General features: G+C 39.3%; 1 protein-coding gene across 1 annotated transcript in view; it reads left to right on the top strand.

Moving 5' to 3' along the window:
• Nucleotides 1-14,840, top strand: part of FAT4 (FAT atypical cadherin 4) — a 237,901-nt gene that overhangs the window by 96,458 nt on the left and 126,603 nt on the right. Inside the window, exon 2 of the mRNA XM_036763767.1 lies at nucleotides 4,578-4,709. Within this exon, the coding sequence (XP_036619662.1) occupies nucleotides 4,578-4,709 (132 nt within the window). The remainder of the gene's footprint in view (nucleotides 1-4,577; nucleotides 4,710-14,840) is intronic.

Raw genomic sequence — 14,840 nt, 5'->3', positions numbered from 1 at the left:
GGTATCGATAAGTTTTTATAAATGTTACATAGAAAAGACAACCAATTTTATACAAGAAATTTTACACAATTCTGTAAGATTTCTTCACTTTGCTATCATGATTTGTACAAACACATTATGATTTACTTGAACTCATAATAATGATCTACTTCCTTGGTCATTTCTCTTCTGTGATCAACGTCTTCATCTATGAACTTGTGTCCAAGGTTTTTCATCGCTTGGCAAAGTTCTGCTGAATGCATTATAACCATTACGATCTTTATCAAGCACATGATAGTTTCCTCAATTTCTTATTTGCCATCTGTGCCTTTAATTTTTCTGACTATCATTGTCAAAAATTCTTGGAAGTCAATTTTGCTTTACCATCAACACCCTCTTCATTAACCAAATCTTTTAATTTAGTCTATGGGGGTTCTACCCAAGTGACCCCATTAAAGCTTTCTTTTAGGACCATCTCCATCCTTGTAAGAAAAGGAAAAGGCATTTTTCAATTCTGCAATCTGCTTTCTTGCCAGTTGGTCAGCCATGCAATTAGTGCCCGAGTTCCACCCAGAAAACTTGCATGCTTGGTCACTGCATGCAAACACATACAAAGGGATAAATAGTAATGAGGACTGCTCTACATTTTCATCCCTTTTGCCTTTACAGATTAGTGCATGTGGTACACAGCATCCAAGGTTTAAATTTTCTAACAAGGCTTAAAGCTTTGCTTTAGCATTCCAGAGATTAAAAGGAAACCGCAATGATTCATTATGTATATATCCTAAAAGAAAACAAGTTTGGAGCTAAAAAAGGCCTCTAAGATGCTGTTGTCTCATTAAGAGGCAGTCATGGCACTGTGGCCTTTGAGCTATGAACACTTGAGTTTGAGGTTTCCCTCTGACACATACCGTCGTGTGACCCCAGGCAAGTCACTTGACTCTCAGCGATCTAGGCAATTCTCCTAGACTAAACATTGGAGAGGAGGTCCTGATCTTTGCTGGTAGAGGTAGTTTTCTTCTCTATGCATCCCCTAAAAGAATGAAATCATAGATCTACTCCTTTTGGTATCATGATTCTTTTGTCTAAATCTTATTTAAATTTCAGTTATGCTATGTATGTGTACATGTGTGGCAAATGGTATGTGTGTATATACTAGAACCAGATTTCAAAATCCACAATGCCCAAGGCTGACTCTGGTGGGGACAGAAAGGTAGTCAAGATACAGCCAGGACCAAGAGAAAAGCCAGCTAGTATCAGGGTTAATGCAAAGGTCTCAGAGATCAGAAAAAAAGTGCTGATGATTTGTGAGTCAGTGAATGTAGAGTGAACAGTTAGAAAGTATATGCAGCTTGTCAAAATTAAAGATCCTGGGGTGAGAAACTTCAGGAGGAGTAACTAGGTCTTCAGAACCAGAATCCAGTAAGTCTAAATGACTCAAAATACAATAGGAATCTGGGTCAGAGATAGTCCTTTGGCCTCCTATTTCTTGATGGACATGGAAAATTAAGAATGATGGGTGTAGAAAGAGATAGCACCTAATGGACCCAATGTAGCTCTGACTGTGCTCAGGTCCTTATGTATAGTGAGGAACAGAAGAACTTGAGCTCTAAGGTTATTAGTCAGTCGGTCAAAAGGAATTTATTTGAACTTACTATATGCTGAGTACTAGGAAAAAGGCAAAAATATGATGCCTGTCATGAAGAAGGTCCCATCTTAATGAGAGGAGACAACACTGAAATAATTATGTACATACTAACTAGACCTGCACAGAGTATATGGAAGGTAATCTTAAAGGGGAGATTCTAGGAAGAGGAGGTGGGGGTGGGCTTCAGAGGACAAGGGAAGTCTTTCCAGAAGGTGAAATTTGGTCATTGGTGGAAACCACAAGGCAGGAAGCCTCATCCCAAGCAGAGAACAGATCCTAAGTTAATGATGGCTATCTTTAATCATGTTTCCATTGCCAAACCTATCAAAGATGGCATCAATTTAATGGAAATGGTCAGTAGTAACATTGGCACTATAATGGTTCCATCCTGCTAGGAGAAGTGCATGCCATTCTAAGAACATTTTGGATACTGGGAATTATTTTTAGCTAATAATGTTGGTGTGTCTCTTTTTTCTTTTTCTATTTTTTTTTTTTTTAGAAAATGTCACTATGAAAGTTTCAGATAAGTTCCTTAAGAGTATGAATTATTTCAGTTTTTATATTTCCAAGGCCTGGCACATATTAATGATTTAATGAATTCCTGTGGATTGATAAGAAAATTGATGTAATGTATCAGTAAGCCTGGGTCTTAGAAAGCCATGTTAGGAAGCTCAGTCTCTAGTAGATCTTAGCAGGCAGGAAAAGCCTGGAACTGACTGTGTTTCTACTTTCTGAAGACTATCCAAAGTAAGTTCTAAGAAGCTCAGCATCTGACAGTTAACCAAAATTGATAAATTTGTTGCCTCTCCTACAAAGAAAAAAAATAAACAACTAATGGAAACTGTCTACTAATGAATATAGTGAGTTTGTGTCAATGGAGGGAGTACTGATATGTGGATTAAAGTAAAGTCTTATTTATTCAATACAAGAAATTCAGGTAGGAAACTGTTATAGTAATCCAGGCAAGAGGGGACGAAGACCTAGAGGAGGGGGGTTGTGATGTAAGCAGTGAGAAGATGACAGATACAATCGATGTCTAGGACATGAAATATACCAATTGGATATTCAAGATGATGGAGGCTACATGACTACAAGGAAGAGAGTCTGGTTGACTAGAAGAATGGTATTTCCCTCAAAATAGAAAGTTATGAGTAATGGTGAGATTGGGGGAGAGATAAAGATTTATGTTTTGGACAAGTTATATTTGTAATGCCTAAGGGGAATTCAAGTGGAGATTTCAAGTAAGCAATTAGAGATGCTCATGAGAGAGATGAAGCCTGGTATTGTAGATTTGGGAGTCCCCATGGAGTTAGTAGTTGATACCATAGAAGCTGGTGACATCAGAAGGAGAGTGTAGGAAGATAATGAGAGGGCCTATGGTGGACCCCCCTCAGGGAAACTGAAACCTATAGAGGAGAAGTAACTTGATCAAAGTAGCTTGGGCTTTCTTGCAGCCATCACATTTTTTCTTTCTTTTTTTTACTTTTCTTGGGCACCTTTTGCTTTTTCTCAGTAATTCAACTTGGTCTTTGTTTTCCCCATTCTGGTTTGAGTTTTTAGGGCCCAGTTCCAAGAGGAAGCACATGGCTCCCAGTATTTACTCAGACTTCTGCAATCTTCTGAGTTAAACAATTTTGCTTAGGTAGGGCACCAAGCAAATAACCCTGGCTTGGATCGCTCAAACAAAGCTGCTAATATTTGTAAAAATCTATAAACATTACATGTAAAAGGAATGTTTGTTTAGCTTGAGTTGAAAATCAGCACTGGAGATGGAAGTGAAAATGGAGAGAGGAAAAGAAAATGTTTTGTTTTCCAAAGTTGAGGTATGCTGTTTAAGGGGGGAAAAATGCAGATTATTCTCAACCATTAAAATGTGATTTTTTTTTTCTTTGCCCCAGAACTTAGTTGCCAATGGGTGGCCATCTTGGAGAAGATTTTACACTATGTGCCATTAAAGGCTGTGTGGTTTTCAGCCCCAGTGGTTGACTATAGTCAAAACTAAGGATGACAATGATAGCTGATAAGTGGAACCTATTATGGGAATACCATTTAAATCAGTTCCTAGCAATATGTCAATCTATTCATTAGTGCATAACAAAGTCTCAGAGTAGGAGCTCTCAGAAGCCGTATAACCTAATCCTCTCTGCCTCTCTACTTTTTTATCCCTTTTATATCTTTTCTTAAGCAAATAAAGGAATGATGTGGAATTAAAAAAAAAAACAACCTTTACAATTCTTTGAGGTCAGGTATTCTCTTTTGCTTATAATAGTATTCCAATACTTAGCACAGTTCCTGGCATGTAGTAAGCATGTAATAAATGCTTTGTCTTTCTGTTGACCCATATCTGAACAAGAATCCTTTCAATAGTCTTGACAAGTACTCGTCTGTCTTTTCTTGAAGAACTTTAGTGTTAGGAAATCCATTTCCTCCTGGAAAAGTCCATTCCATTTTCAGATACCTTTCATTGTGAGGAAGTATTTCTTGATTCAAAGGTAAATTCACACCTGTGATTTCCATCCATCATTCCTTAGTTCTGGCTTCTGAGGCCAAGTGGAAGAAGCCTAATATCTTCTCCACATCACAGAACTTCAATTACTTGAAAATAGCCATTATTTCCTTTCAAATTTTCTTTTCTCCAGACTTATCATCCCCAGATCCTTAAAGGACCTCTCATATAGCATGAATTTTTGGTCCTTTAGACTTCTTCTTTGGAGATTTGAGTACCATACCCGGGAATGCTTCTGTTGCCTGTGATTTGGAAGGTTTTTATTCCTTTGGATGGTCAAATCATGGATGCTTCTTGTCAAATTGTGATCATTCATTGGGTATACATATTTAATCTGGTATTTAATGTGGTATTAATGTTTTTAAAGTATATTATTATATACCATAAATAAATAGTACACTACTCATATAAATATTAAATATTACATTATTTATTCTCCTGTAGGTAGAAATAACACTCCAGGATATCAACGACAATCCACCAGTATTTCCAACAGATACACTTGATCTGACGGTAGAAGAGAATATTGGAGACGGATCCCGGATAATGCAGCTGACCGCCATGGATGCTGATGAGGTAGCATTAAGTTTGATTCCTAAGGACCCCATGTAATTAATGGTCTGAGGCACTTATGGCTATGCTATTAAGGTTAAAGATTGGGTATATTTTTCCAAAGACCATTAATTTCTGAATCCAGATGGAAGAAGCACATGATGGAAAAAGATAAAGTCATTTCTTTTCTCTTTGATCACTGGCCATGACATAGTTCACTGTGAGCCTGGTTCCACTTGTTTTCACACTACTGTTATTTTCATAAAAAGGACAATTGTGCCTACTAACTTTGTGTTATGGAAATCTGTTTTGCTTCCATGCCCATGAAAGCTATGAATTAGAATGTTCATTATGTCTGATTCTACCTTAGGGGTTTATAGCTTTATACAATGTTTATTTTCCCTATGCAAGTCAAATCAACAAACATTTATTAAGGGCCTACCCTGTGCCAGACACTTTGTTAAGCACTGGGGATGCAAAGAAAGGCAAAAATATCCCTGCTCTGAAGGATTTCCCAATTCCATTTCATTAATAAAAGTTAATAACTGAGGCCTAATTTGACAAATGCTAAGGGATGACAAAATGATGTATTAAAAAGAACAATGAATTTGGAGTCAGAGGAACTGGGTTAGAGCCCCAGTTCTGCTATTTACTCTGTGTGTCAGCTTTTAGCACAATGCCTGGCATATGGTAATTGCTTAATAAATGCTTGTTCTCTTCCCACCTAAATAGTAAGGCAATAATAACAATGTAGATGATAATTGTCAAAATGCCTAACTTAGTTCTGTATTGCAAAATATACTAGACTCTCCACATAGAAGGTAGAAGGAGTAAACCATTTATTCAGACACCAGAGAACCATATCCCATAACCAAATGCTCAGTTCCCACAGCCAGTCAATCCACTTCATCATAACAGCAAGGAACCCAAAGCATTCAATACAGAAAATCGCAACATGGACCCTCAACATCTCCAAACGTCTCTGACTCTCTGCTGGGGTCTTTCCCCAAACAAACTCACAGTACAGCTAAATCAGCCTGTTCAGTTTTAACAGTCATGAAGACAGCCCATAGCAGCCACCAGCAGCCATATTCTCTCTCTCTCTCTCTCTCTCTCTCTCTCTCTCTCTCTCTCTCTCTCTGTCTCCATTTTCTGTGACATAACTTCCTTTTCCTGTCAGGAAGCTCCTCCCACCATACTGTCTTAGGCTTCCTGGGATGTAAGAAGGTCACATGGCCTATTAATGGATGGGAAAGATCTTCAAATCAAAATCGCTACTACACCACCCCAACCCAGGTGGACCTAGACAAACCACTTCTCCTCATTGAATTTTAGCTTCCTTATTTTGAAAATGACAGTGTTGGACTAATAGCTACTAATAATAGCTAGTGTTTATATAGTATTTTAAATCTTGCTATGCACCTTACAAGTATTATCTCATTTGATCTTCACAAGAAATCTATGAGGAGGGTGATATTATGATGCCCATTTTTCAGCTGAGGAAACTGAAGTAGACAGGTAAAATGAGTTGGTCAGGGTTGCACAGATAATAAATGTGTGAGGCTGGATTTAAACTCAAGTCTTCCTGGATCCAGGAGAAGTTCTTTATTCACTGTACCACCTAGCTCCCTCTTCTTTCAAGACTAGGTATTCTCTAATTCTTCCATCACAATGTTGGCTTTGGAGGCCTGACTGAATTCTATGCCCCAGAATCCATAGAACCTTCTGGGACTGGGGTGTTTGTCCACTCTGGTTTCTTTATTTAGAGTTGAGTGGGGGTAATAGCAGCATCATCTTTAGTGCGGGCTATGAGGATTCCAGCAGGCTTCCCACTAGCATAGAGGAGATGACCAAAGAGAAGTTTAGTCACTAGCTGGTCTCCTTTCTGGATACTCTGAAGGAGGCTGAGGGCAACTTGGAACTCAAGATCCTGGGCCCACCTAGGACCATGGCCACTGATTCAAGACAATTGAGGATTTCTAGGATCATATGTTTGCTGGCTGCCATCATTGAGAACTTCAACATCATTCTACAAATTGTTCTGAATCAAATTTGAGGTTGAATAGATGCTACACCTGAGAGTAGAAGCCGACACCAGTGGTTTGTTCAGGGTGCTGGATGAGCTGAACCTGGCCAGGTGGGTTGAAGTCCTGAAGGAGGAACTGGCCTACCTTAAGAACAACCATGATGAGGAAATGAGTGCTCTAAATGGACAAGTGGATGACGAGCTTGTCATGAAGAAGGGTCAACTTGTCCAAGAACCTTCCTGACATGAGAAATCCATATGAGGTTATAACTGAAAGAACATGGAGACATCCTGAGGATTGGTTCACCAGCAAACCTGAAGAGCTGAACTAAGAAGTTGCCTTCTACCTGGGATAGCTCCAAACAAGCAAAATTGTGGATGGATCTTTCAGAGGTTGGAGATGGAGCTGCATTCCCAGCTCAGCATAAAAACTCTTTTTGGAGATATACTAGAAGAAAGGGAAGCCCATGAAGGAGGTCAACTGGTCCAAATACAAGCCCTGTTTGACCCCTGTGAGACTCAACTCAGTGATGTCCCAACATACACAGTGTTTCAGAATCAGGAGTATAAATCACCACCCATCATAGCCACATGGGGTCACAATGCTTACTATTGCAATGTGCCTAACAAAAACATCTCTAAGCTACAAAAGGTTCTTAGGTGGGGAGAGTCCTCATTACAGGTCCATTTGAGGTGGTGCAGAAGAGTATTTATGACCCCTTGCATTAAGGGGTGTCTGGATGGAAATCAATGAAGCCTGAGCTCTCTTCTCCTATCCTGATTAATCAAATTAATAGCCTCAAGGTGGAAACAATCCTACCCTTTCTTCAGTTTCTCTATTATTCCATCCCTTTGCAGACCTAAGAATGATACCATTATGTGGTGGTTCAAGGAGAAGCTCAATTGAATTTTTTTTCAGGAAGACCCTGAGCTTTAATCTTGCCTCAGACACTCAGTAGCTGTGTGGCCCTGGGAAAGGCTCTTGCTTTCTGTAACAGCCAGCATGGAGAGAACATTTGAATGTTCATGCCTTACATGTCCCTCACTGTCCTCACTTATAAAAAAGGGATCACAATGACACCGACTTCCCAAGCTTGTTGTGAGAACTAACCAAGATAATTGTAAACTGCTTTGCAGTGCTTAGAACTACTTATAAATGCTAGGCCAGTGATAGGGAACCTGCAGCCTCAAGGCCACATGTGGCCCTCTAGGTCCTCAAGAGCAGCCCTTTGACAGGAATAGAGTCTGTTAAAGGACCACACTTGAGGACCTAGAAGGCCACATGTGACTTCAAAGCCATAGGTTCCCCACCCCTGTGCTAGGCCGTTATCATTTTCTGGTTTTATTTTGTACAAATATTCACACATGTTCTCTTGGGTATGCTCATACACACTGAAACAGGACCACAGATTGGAAGCTAGAAGGGATCTTTTAATGGTGTCAGTATTTGTTGAATGGCTGAGATTTCAGTCATTATTAATAGATCAACTCAATTCAGCAATCAGAAACTGTGCTAGGCTACACTAGCTATGCATAGATGAAAATGAAACAAAATCTGTCCTAAAGAAGCTTATATTCAAATAGGGATAGTATTCATTGTGCTTTCATCAGATTGTTTGACTTGGAGTCAGAAAGAACTTAATGCAGATCCTGCTTTAGACACTTGCTAACTCTTTTACCCCTCACTTAACCTCCCTCAGCCTCAATTTCTTCATCTGCAAAACAGAGATAATGATAGGAAAATAACATATCCAGAGTCACCCAGCTCTTCTTTCTATAAACCATATTTTGTACATAATTTGTACATTATCTATAAACTATGTGACGCAGTGGATAAAGCAATGTACTTGGGGTCAGGAAGACTCATCTTTCTGAATTCAAATCCAGCCTCAGACATATACCAACTGTGTGAGCCTGGGCAAGTCACTTAACCCTGTTTCCTTCACTTTCCTCATCTGTAAAATGATCTTGAGAAGGAAATTGTGGACTGCTCCAGTATCTTTGCCAAGAGAACCCCAAATGGGTCACAAAGAGTCTGACATGACTGAAAAACAACCAAACCACTGCTGCTGTATAGTGTAGGGCTCATTTACAAACATTCCACAGGTCAATGATGACAAATTTTTGCTTTTGTTTATTTTATCATTTCACTATTGATACTGATTTTCTAAGTCTTTGAAGCTAATATATCCAAGTCACTTTAGAAAGACCTTGGAGGAAAGGAATTATGGCTTTAGTTTAGCAAAGTGTTAATGCAGAGGTTCATTTAAAAATCATTTGAAACATGTGTTGGATACAGATTCCCCCCTCACCTCACTCCCCCCCCCCACCTTTAAGGAAGCATGTGACTATTTGAGTCTCTGGGTATAAACAGAATGATTCAGACCCTAATGGACTGGACTGGGCTGATTGCACTGTATTTCCTAGGGCTGGACTTGTTATTGAAAATGTTACTTAAAGCTGTAAAATGCATTTGCAATTTATAGCTATTTACTTTGAGAATTCCTTCCCCTATGCCTTTGTCTCTGTGTTTCCTCTGGAGAGCTGAATGTTTTCAAGAGACGTTATTTCCATGGCTCCGCAAGGGAAACGTGATATTTGTTCCTTGTGGTATTGCTGATGTTGTGTATTGGGGGATATGAAATAAATAAGGAGTCCTTTCATAAGAGCTAATTAAATCATTGCTCCTGCCCAGAAGTTTGTCAGCCATCTACTGAATGTTTTTCAGTTTGCCACATTAGTTGCCCTTTGGTATGGAAAAATGGAATAAAAGGAGAAAGAAAGAAGGAAAGAAAGAAGGAAAGAAAGGAAGCAAAAAAGGAAGGAAGGAAGAAAAGAAAGAAAGGAAGGAAGGAAGAAAGGATGGGAGGAAGGAAGGAAGGAAAGAAGGAAGGAGAGAGAAAGAAAGGAAGAAGGAGAGGAGAGGAAGGAAGGAATGAAAAAAGGAAGGAAGGACAGAAGGAAAGAAGGAAGGAAAGATGGAAAGAAGGAAGAAAGAAAGAAGTCGTTACTTCCACATTCCCCCAACCTCCTTGACTCATAAGAATTAATTATTGGATGTCTTAAAGCCACCTCATTCTTTGGGTCAGGTTGTTGACAAGGTTTCTCCAAGGCTAAAAAAATGTATCTAGTAGATATAATTTTTGTGTTGTGTTTTCTTTGCTTTTAATCTAATTTGAAAGAGCTCATCAGTTTCCTAATCAATCCTGAATGCTGGTGATTTGATAGCTGGGAATACATTAAGGCAAAAATGAAAAATCTTGTTAAATGGAACAAATGATTTTTTTAAGGCAATCAGCTCAGAAATCAAAATTCTCATTGAATGTTTTTGCCTAACCATAAAATTAGAGGAAAGTGTTTTACATGCCCCAGATATACCTGAGTACACAAACACTGTATGGAGCAGGAGGTTAAACACAGCTGGTGAAGGACAGTGGGAGAATTTTCTGCTTTTATCTCTCCTCCCTATTTTCAAATGTGATTTGAGGTGCTCACCCTGGTAGCAAGGTCATCCTATTGAATAGTAGAAAGGGCCTGTCAAAAAAGACATATGGCAATTCAATTCAGTCCAATCTTATAAGCACATATTAAGCACCTGCTATATAAGAAAATATGACTAGATGTTAGCAATGCAAAGACAAAAACGAGTTTCTGCTCTCAAGGAGTTTTACACATTATTAGAGGTAATAATACAAACCAAGACATATAAATACAAAATACAGGGATAGGGATTTGCCTGTGAGTTCTGGGTGAGAAAACTCTTTGTGCCAATGAAGGTGAGCAGAAATTACAATCTTAGGGGGTTGTCCTGAACGGAGAGTTTAAGTTACATGTTTAGGGTCATACAGTCAGTAAGTGTCAGAGGTAAGACTTGAATCTAGTTATTCCTGGATGTGAGGCTGGTTCTCTATATGCCATCCCAGGTTGATCCTTGATAAAGAGAACATGGTGTAAGTACTGGGGGGAGGGCACAGGTCTAATATGAAGATCAGTTTTTTAACAACAACAAACGGGTTTCAGAGAACATAAGAGAAGAATAGTGAGGAGTGGTATAGGGACAGGAGGAGCAGGGGACTAACATGGCTGGGTATAAAAGATCAAGGAGTAGTGCCCAGGGAAGGGAGCCTTGACCTAAGCAGCCTACAACTCAGAATTTCTGGAACTTTAGGGCAGTATATTGTCAGAGCAGCAAAAGGCAACGTTGACGTAATTATCACTCCCTGAGCAAGAGCAGGCAGCAGGATACAGGGGAAATCCCTGGTCCTGCCTAATGATCAAGCCAAGGGGAGCCAATGCAGTCTAGGGGGCTGTTCAAAGAACTCATCCTCCAATACCCAACCAGGTCATCTCTAATGCAAAGCTTACTCAATTTGATCTTCTCCCCCAGTGGTGGGGGCTCAGGAGGTTCTTTGTATATTGTTAACTTTCTCTCTCTCTCATGTGTATATGTATATGTGTGTGTATATATATATAAGGGTGTATATTTGCATGTGTATATATGTATTTACATATGTAGGTGTATGTATAATGTATATGCATATATATGTGTATATAAGTGTCTGTGTATGTATAATGTATATGTATGTATAATGTATGTGTAATCACAGGTCTATGGGAAATGAAATGATTTATCTGGAGGATAAAATTTATATTCAGATTTCCACAGATGTCCATTTTTTGTTTAACAAGGTTTTGAGAATTCCAGGGCTTTGTTTTCCTATGTGTTTCCAGTTAAAGGAATTCTGGAAGTCAGAGTGAATGAATGAATGACTGAATCAATGAAGCACTGACTGAGAACTTATTATGAGGAAAAAACTGGGTTAAGCACTGGGGTTACCAACCAAAATGTAAGGCAGCCCCTGATCTCCGGGAGATCACTTTGTTATGGGGGAGATAACACAGATGGAAGGTTTCAACTACAAGTCAGGTGGAAAGGTCCCATGGTCCTTGGGGGGCAGAGGCAAAGCAGATGCCTCTTCTTTCATGTAATTTCCACCGATGAAATATCAGTTTCTGATGTTGAACCATTCGATATAGCCAGGGACTTCGATGGCAAGAACTTTCTCTTCTAAGCTTCTGTGACCATGCCTGTGACAACAGTTACCAAGATTTTTGGAAGCATCACTAACTCCAGATAAATTTGTGGGATCAGAACAAATCTGGTTCATTAGCAATCAGTTACAAGGGAATCTTGAGACAGATTTCTTACTAATCTGTTTTGATCTTCTGGTTTGAATTTTTAACTTGTGGAGGTCAGCAGAACATCCTAGCCAATTATAAGCCTTTAATATTGAAAGCGCCCTGGGTATGATTACTTAAGGAGAATAAAGATAATCAACAACTAGAAAAGGGAACTGCTTTGGACTTGACCTTGATCTAAAAATCAGTAACAGTAGCAGGTAACGTAAAAGCCTTAAGATCCATGTTATCTGGCTTCCACTCCATCAAAAGCATACTTTCAAATGACACTAATGCCCTTCTAATCAGTAATCAGTACTTTGTAGAGTTAAATCCCTTATCATCTGGCACCAGAACAAGAAAGGAGCCTTTGAACTCCCCGCCTCTTCTCTTATTTTCAGCCTCCCTTCACTCTAAGCTCTCATTCCTTCATCTTGTTGTCAGATTCATCTTCCTAAAATACCTCTGTCCATCCAGCAGTCCTAGTCTCACAATCTATTAGTGGCTATGCTTTGCCTTCAGGATAAATTCTCCCTGACTTTTACATGTTGGACTTGGAAAATCTAGTCTAACTCTCTCATTTAACAGATGAGGAAATGGTGCCCAGACAAATGGTGACTTTATTCTTTCAACTGAAGTTGATGAAATACCTGCTATGTACAAGACATTGTACTTACCTCAGATGAAACATTTTGGCAGATCTTGTTAGCTTGACATTCATTTCCCTCAAAAAATAAAATAAAATAAAATCTATTACCTACTTTTCCAGTTTCTTACTATTACCCTGAATTAAGACCCTTTCCCAGATGAAGGAGTCTTTGCAGGTTTGCTTTGGGGTTTTGTTCATGCTGCTTTCTTTTCTTGCAAGGTCCTCAGCTTCTGCCTTCCAAATCCAACATACTATCTTTTTGCTCCTTTAGATTCTACTACCCAGCCTTTAAAATCCTGTTCAGATTCTACCCTTTCCATGAATCTGTCCTCATTATACATGTCATCTTGTCTGTGCCACTCATTTGACACTAAGAAACTTTCATTCAAATTTTTACAATTCCCATTGCCTTATGTAATGGGTATGAAAGATCCTGGGACCGAAAGTAAAAGCAATTGAGGTTTGAAGATCTTTCCCACCCATTAATAGGCCATGTGACCTGCTTACGTCACAGGAAGCCTAAGTTACACGTGGTGGGAGGAGTTTCATGACAGGAAAAGGAAGTTATGTCATAGGAAATGCTGAGAAGAGAGAGAAAGAGAGAGAGAATGAGAGAGAGAGAGAGAGAGAGAGAGAGAGAGAGAGAGAGAGAGAGAGAGAGAGCAGTTATGGCTGCTAATGGCTGCTAATGGCCACCTTCGTGATAGTTAGAACTGAATAGGCTGACTTAACTGTACTGTGAGATTGTTTTGGGGAAAACCCCAACAGGGGGTTGGAGAGGTTTTGGGATGGCAAGGGTCCGTGTTGTGATACCATGTTTTAAGTTCTTTGCTTTTATGATGAGGTGGGCTAACTGGCAGTGGGAGAAGAATATCTGGTTATAGGATATGGCTCCCTGGTGTCTGAATAAATGGTTTACTTCTTCTACCTTCTTTATGTAGAGTCTCTCCTTCTTTGTGATACAGAACTACATAGACATATTCACAATTATCGTTGATGTTGTGTTTATTGCCTTAGTGACACGTTGTGCCACACATGTGGCTTATTTTACCTCATAAATTATAAATTACTTGAAATTGCATGGATGAGTGAGCTTCAGTGATTTGCCCAGAGTCATCTAGTCAATAAATTTTCTCAGGTGGGATTTGAATTCAAATCTTCCTGACTCAAGTCCAACATCCATTGTGCTACCTTTTCCATTACTTTGTCCTTTCCAAGCACACACTTTGCATCATCCCCACCCCAGTTATCTCCTTTGTTTTTCTCCTTTGTCCATTCTCAGAGGATAAGGTGGCCTCATCTCTTTGACAATCCTGGCATCTCTACTTGCATATTGATCTTGTCTCCTTACATATCCTTCTTAGAGCTTGCTCCTTCATTTTCAATATTTTTCCCTATCTGTCACCCTCTTCTTATCCATAGGCACTTCTTGTGCTTTCTATGAACATATGCAGGTCTCTTAAAAAGAAAACCTTCACCACAGCTTAGCATGTCCTTATGCTATCATCCTATACCTTCTCTCCCATTTAAAGACAAGCTACCACAGGAAAACAGCTCTCTACAGTCACAGATTCTGTAGCTTCTATCATCTCCCCTCCTATTCCTTTCTCAGTCCTTGTGATTGGGCTCACATCTACCTTGCTCTACCCAACTGCTCCCCCCAAGGTCATCAATGATGTTTTTATTGATAAAACCAATGACCTTTTCTCATTCCCCTTGACTTCCTTGAGGTGCACATTTTGCTTCTTTACATTCTGGATTTTCATGCCGTTGCCTTAATGGGGTTCTCTTCCTACCTACTAGCCTTCCTTGTAGGAAGGTCATCCACATTCAATCCTTAAGTATGGATCTACTGATTCTGTTCCATCACGGGTCTTCTCTTCTTTCTAACCTCTCTCTATTGATGAACTCATCAACTTTCCCCCACCCCAACAAGACAAACAAAAGCCTTTGATTTTCTATATATCCTATAGTTAGTTATCTATGAATATGTTGTCTCACCAAATGTAAGCTCTGAGGTCCCGATTGTCAGGGAATGGCTCAGTTTTGCATTTGTTCCTCAAAGGTTCATCCTATTTCCTGATACACAGCAGGTGCTTGGTTAATGCTGCTTGATTTCTGACTCCAGGTTCAGTATAGTAGCCACCAAGCTACATTGTCTATCATAGCTAGCTAACTAAATATATTTGTTGAGTGTCTAAAGGTATTAACATATGGTTTAGAAGCTTCATTTTTTAATAACTAGATGAAACAGAGAGTATACTTCTATTGGTTTTAATAGTTTGAGATTTTATAGTGTGAA

Source organism: Trichosurus vulpecula, chromosome 6 (assembly GCF_011100635.1).
Source record: "Trichosurus vulpecula isolate mTriVul1 chromosome 6, mTriVul1.pri, whole genome shotgun sequence".
Classification (NCBI taxonomy): domain Eukaryota; kingdom Metazoa; phylum Chordata; class Mammalia; order Diprotodontia; family Phalangeridae; genus Trichosurus; species Trichosurus vulpecula.
Note: the sequence above shows the minus strand (reverse complement) of the source record. Positions and strands in the feature narration are given on the sequence as shown.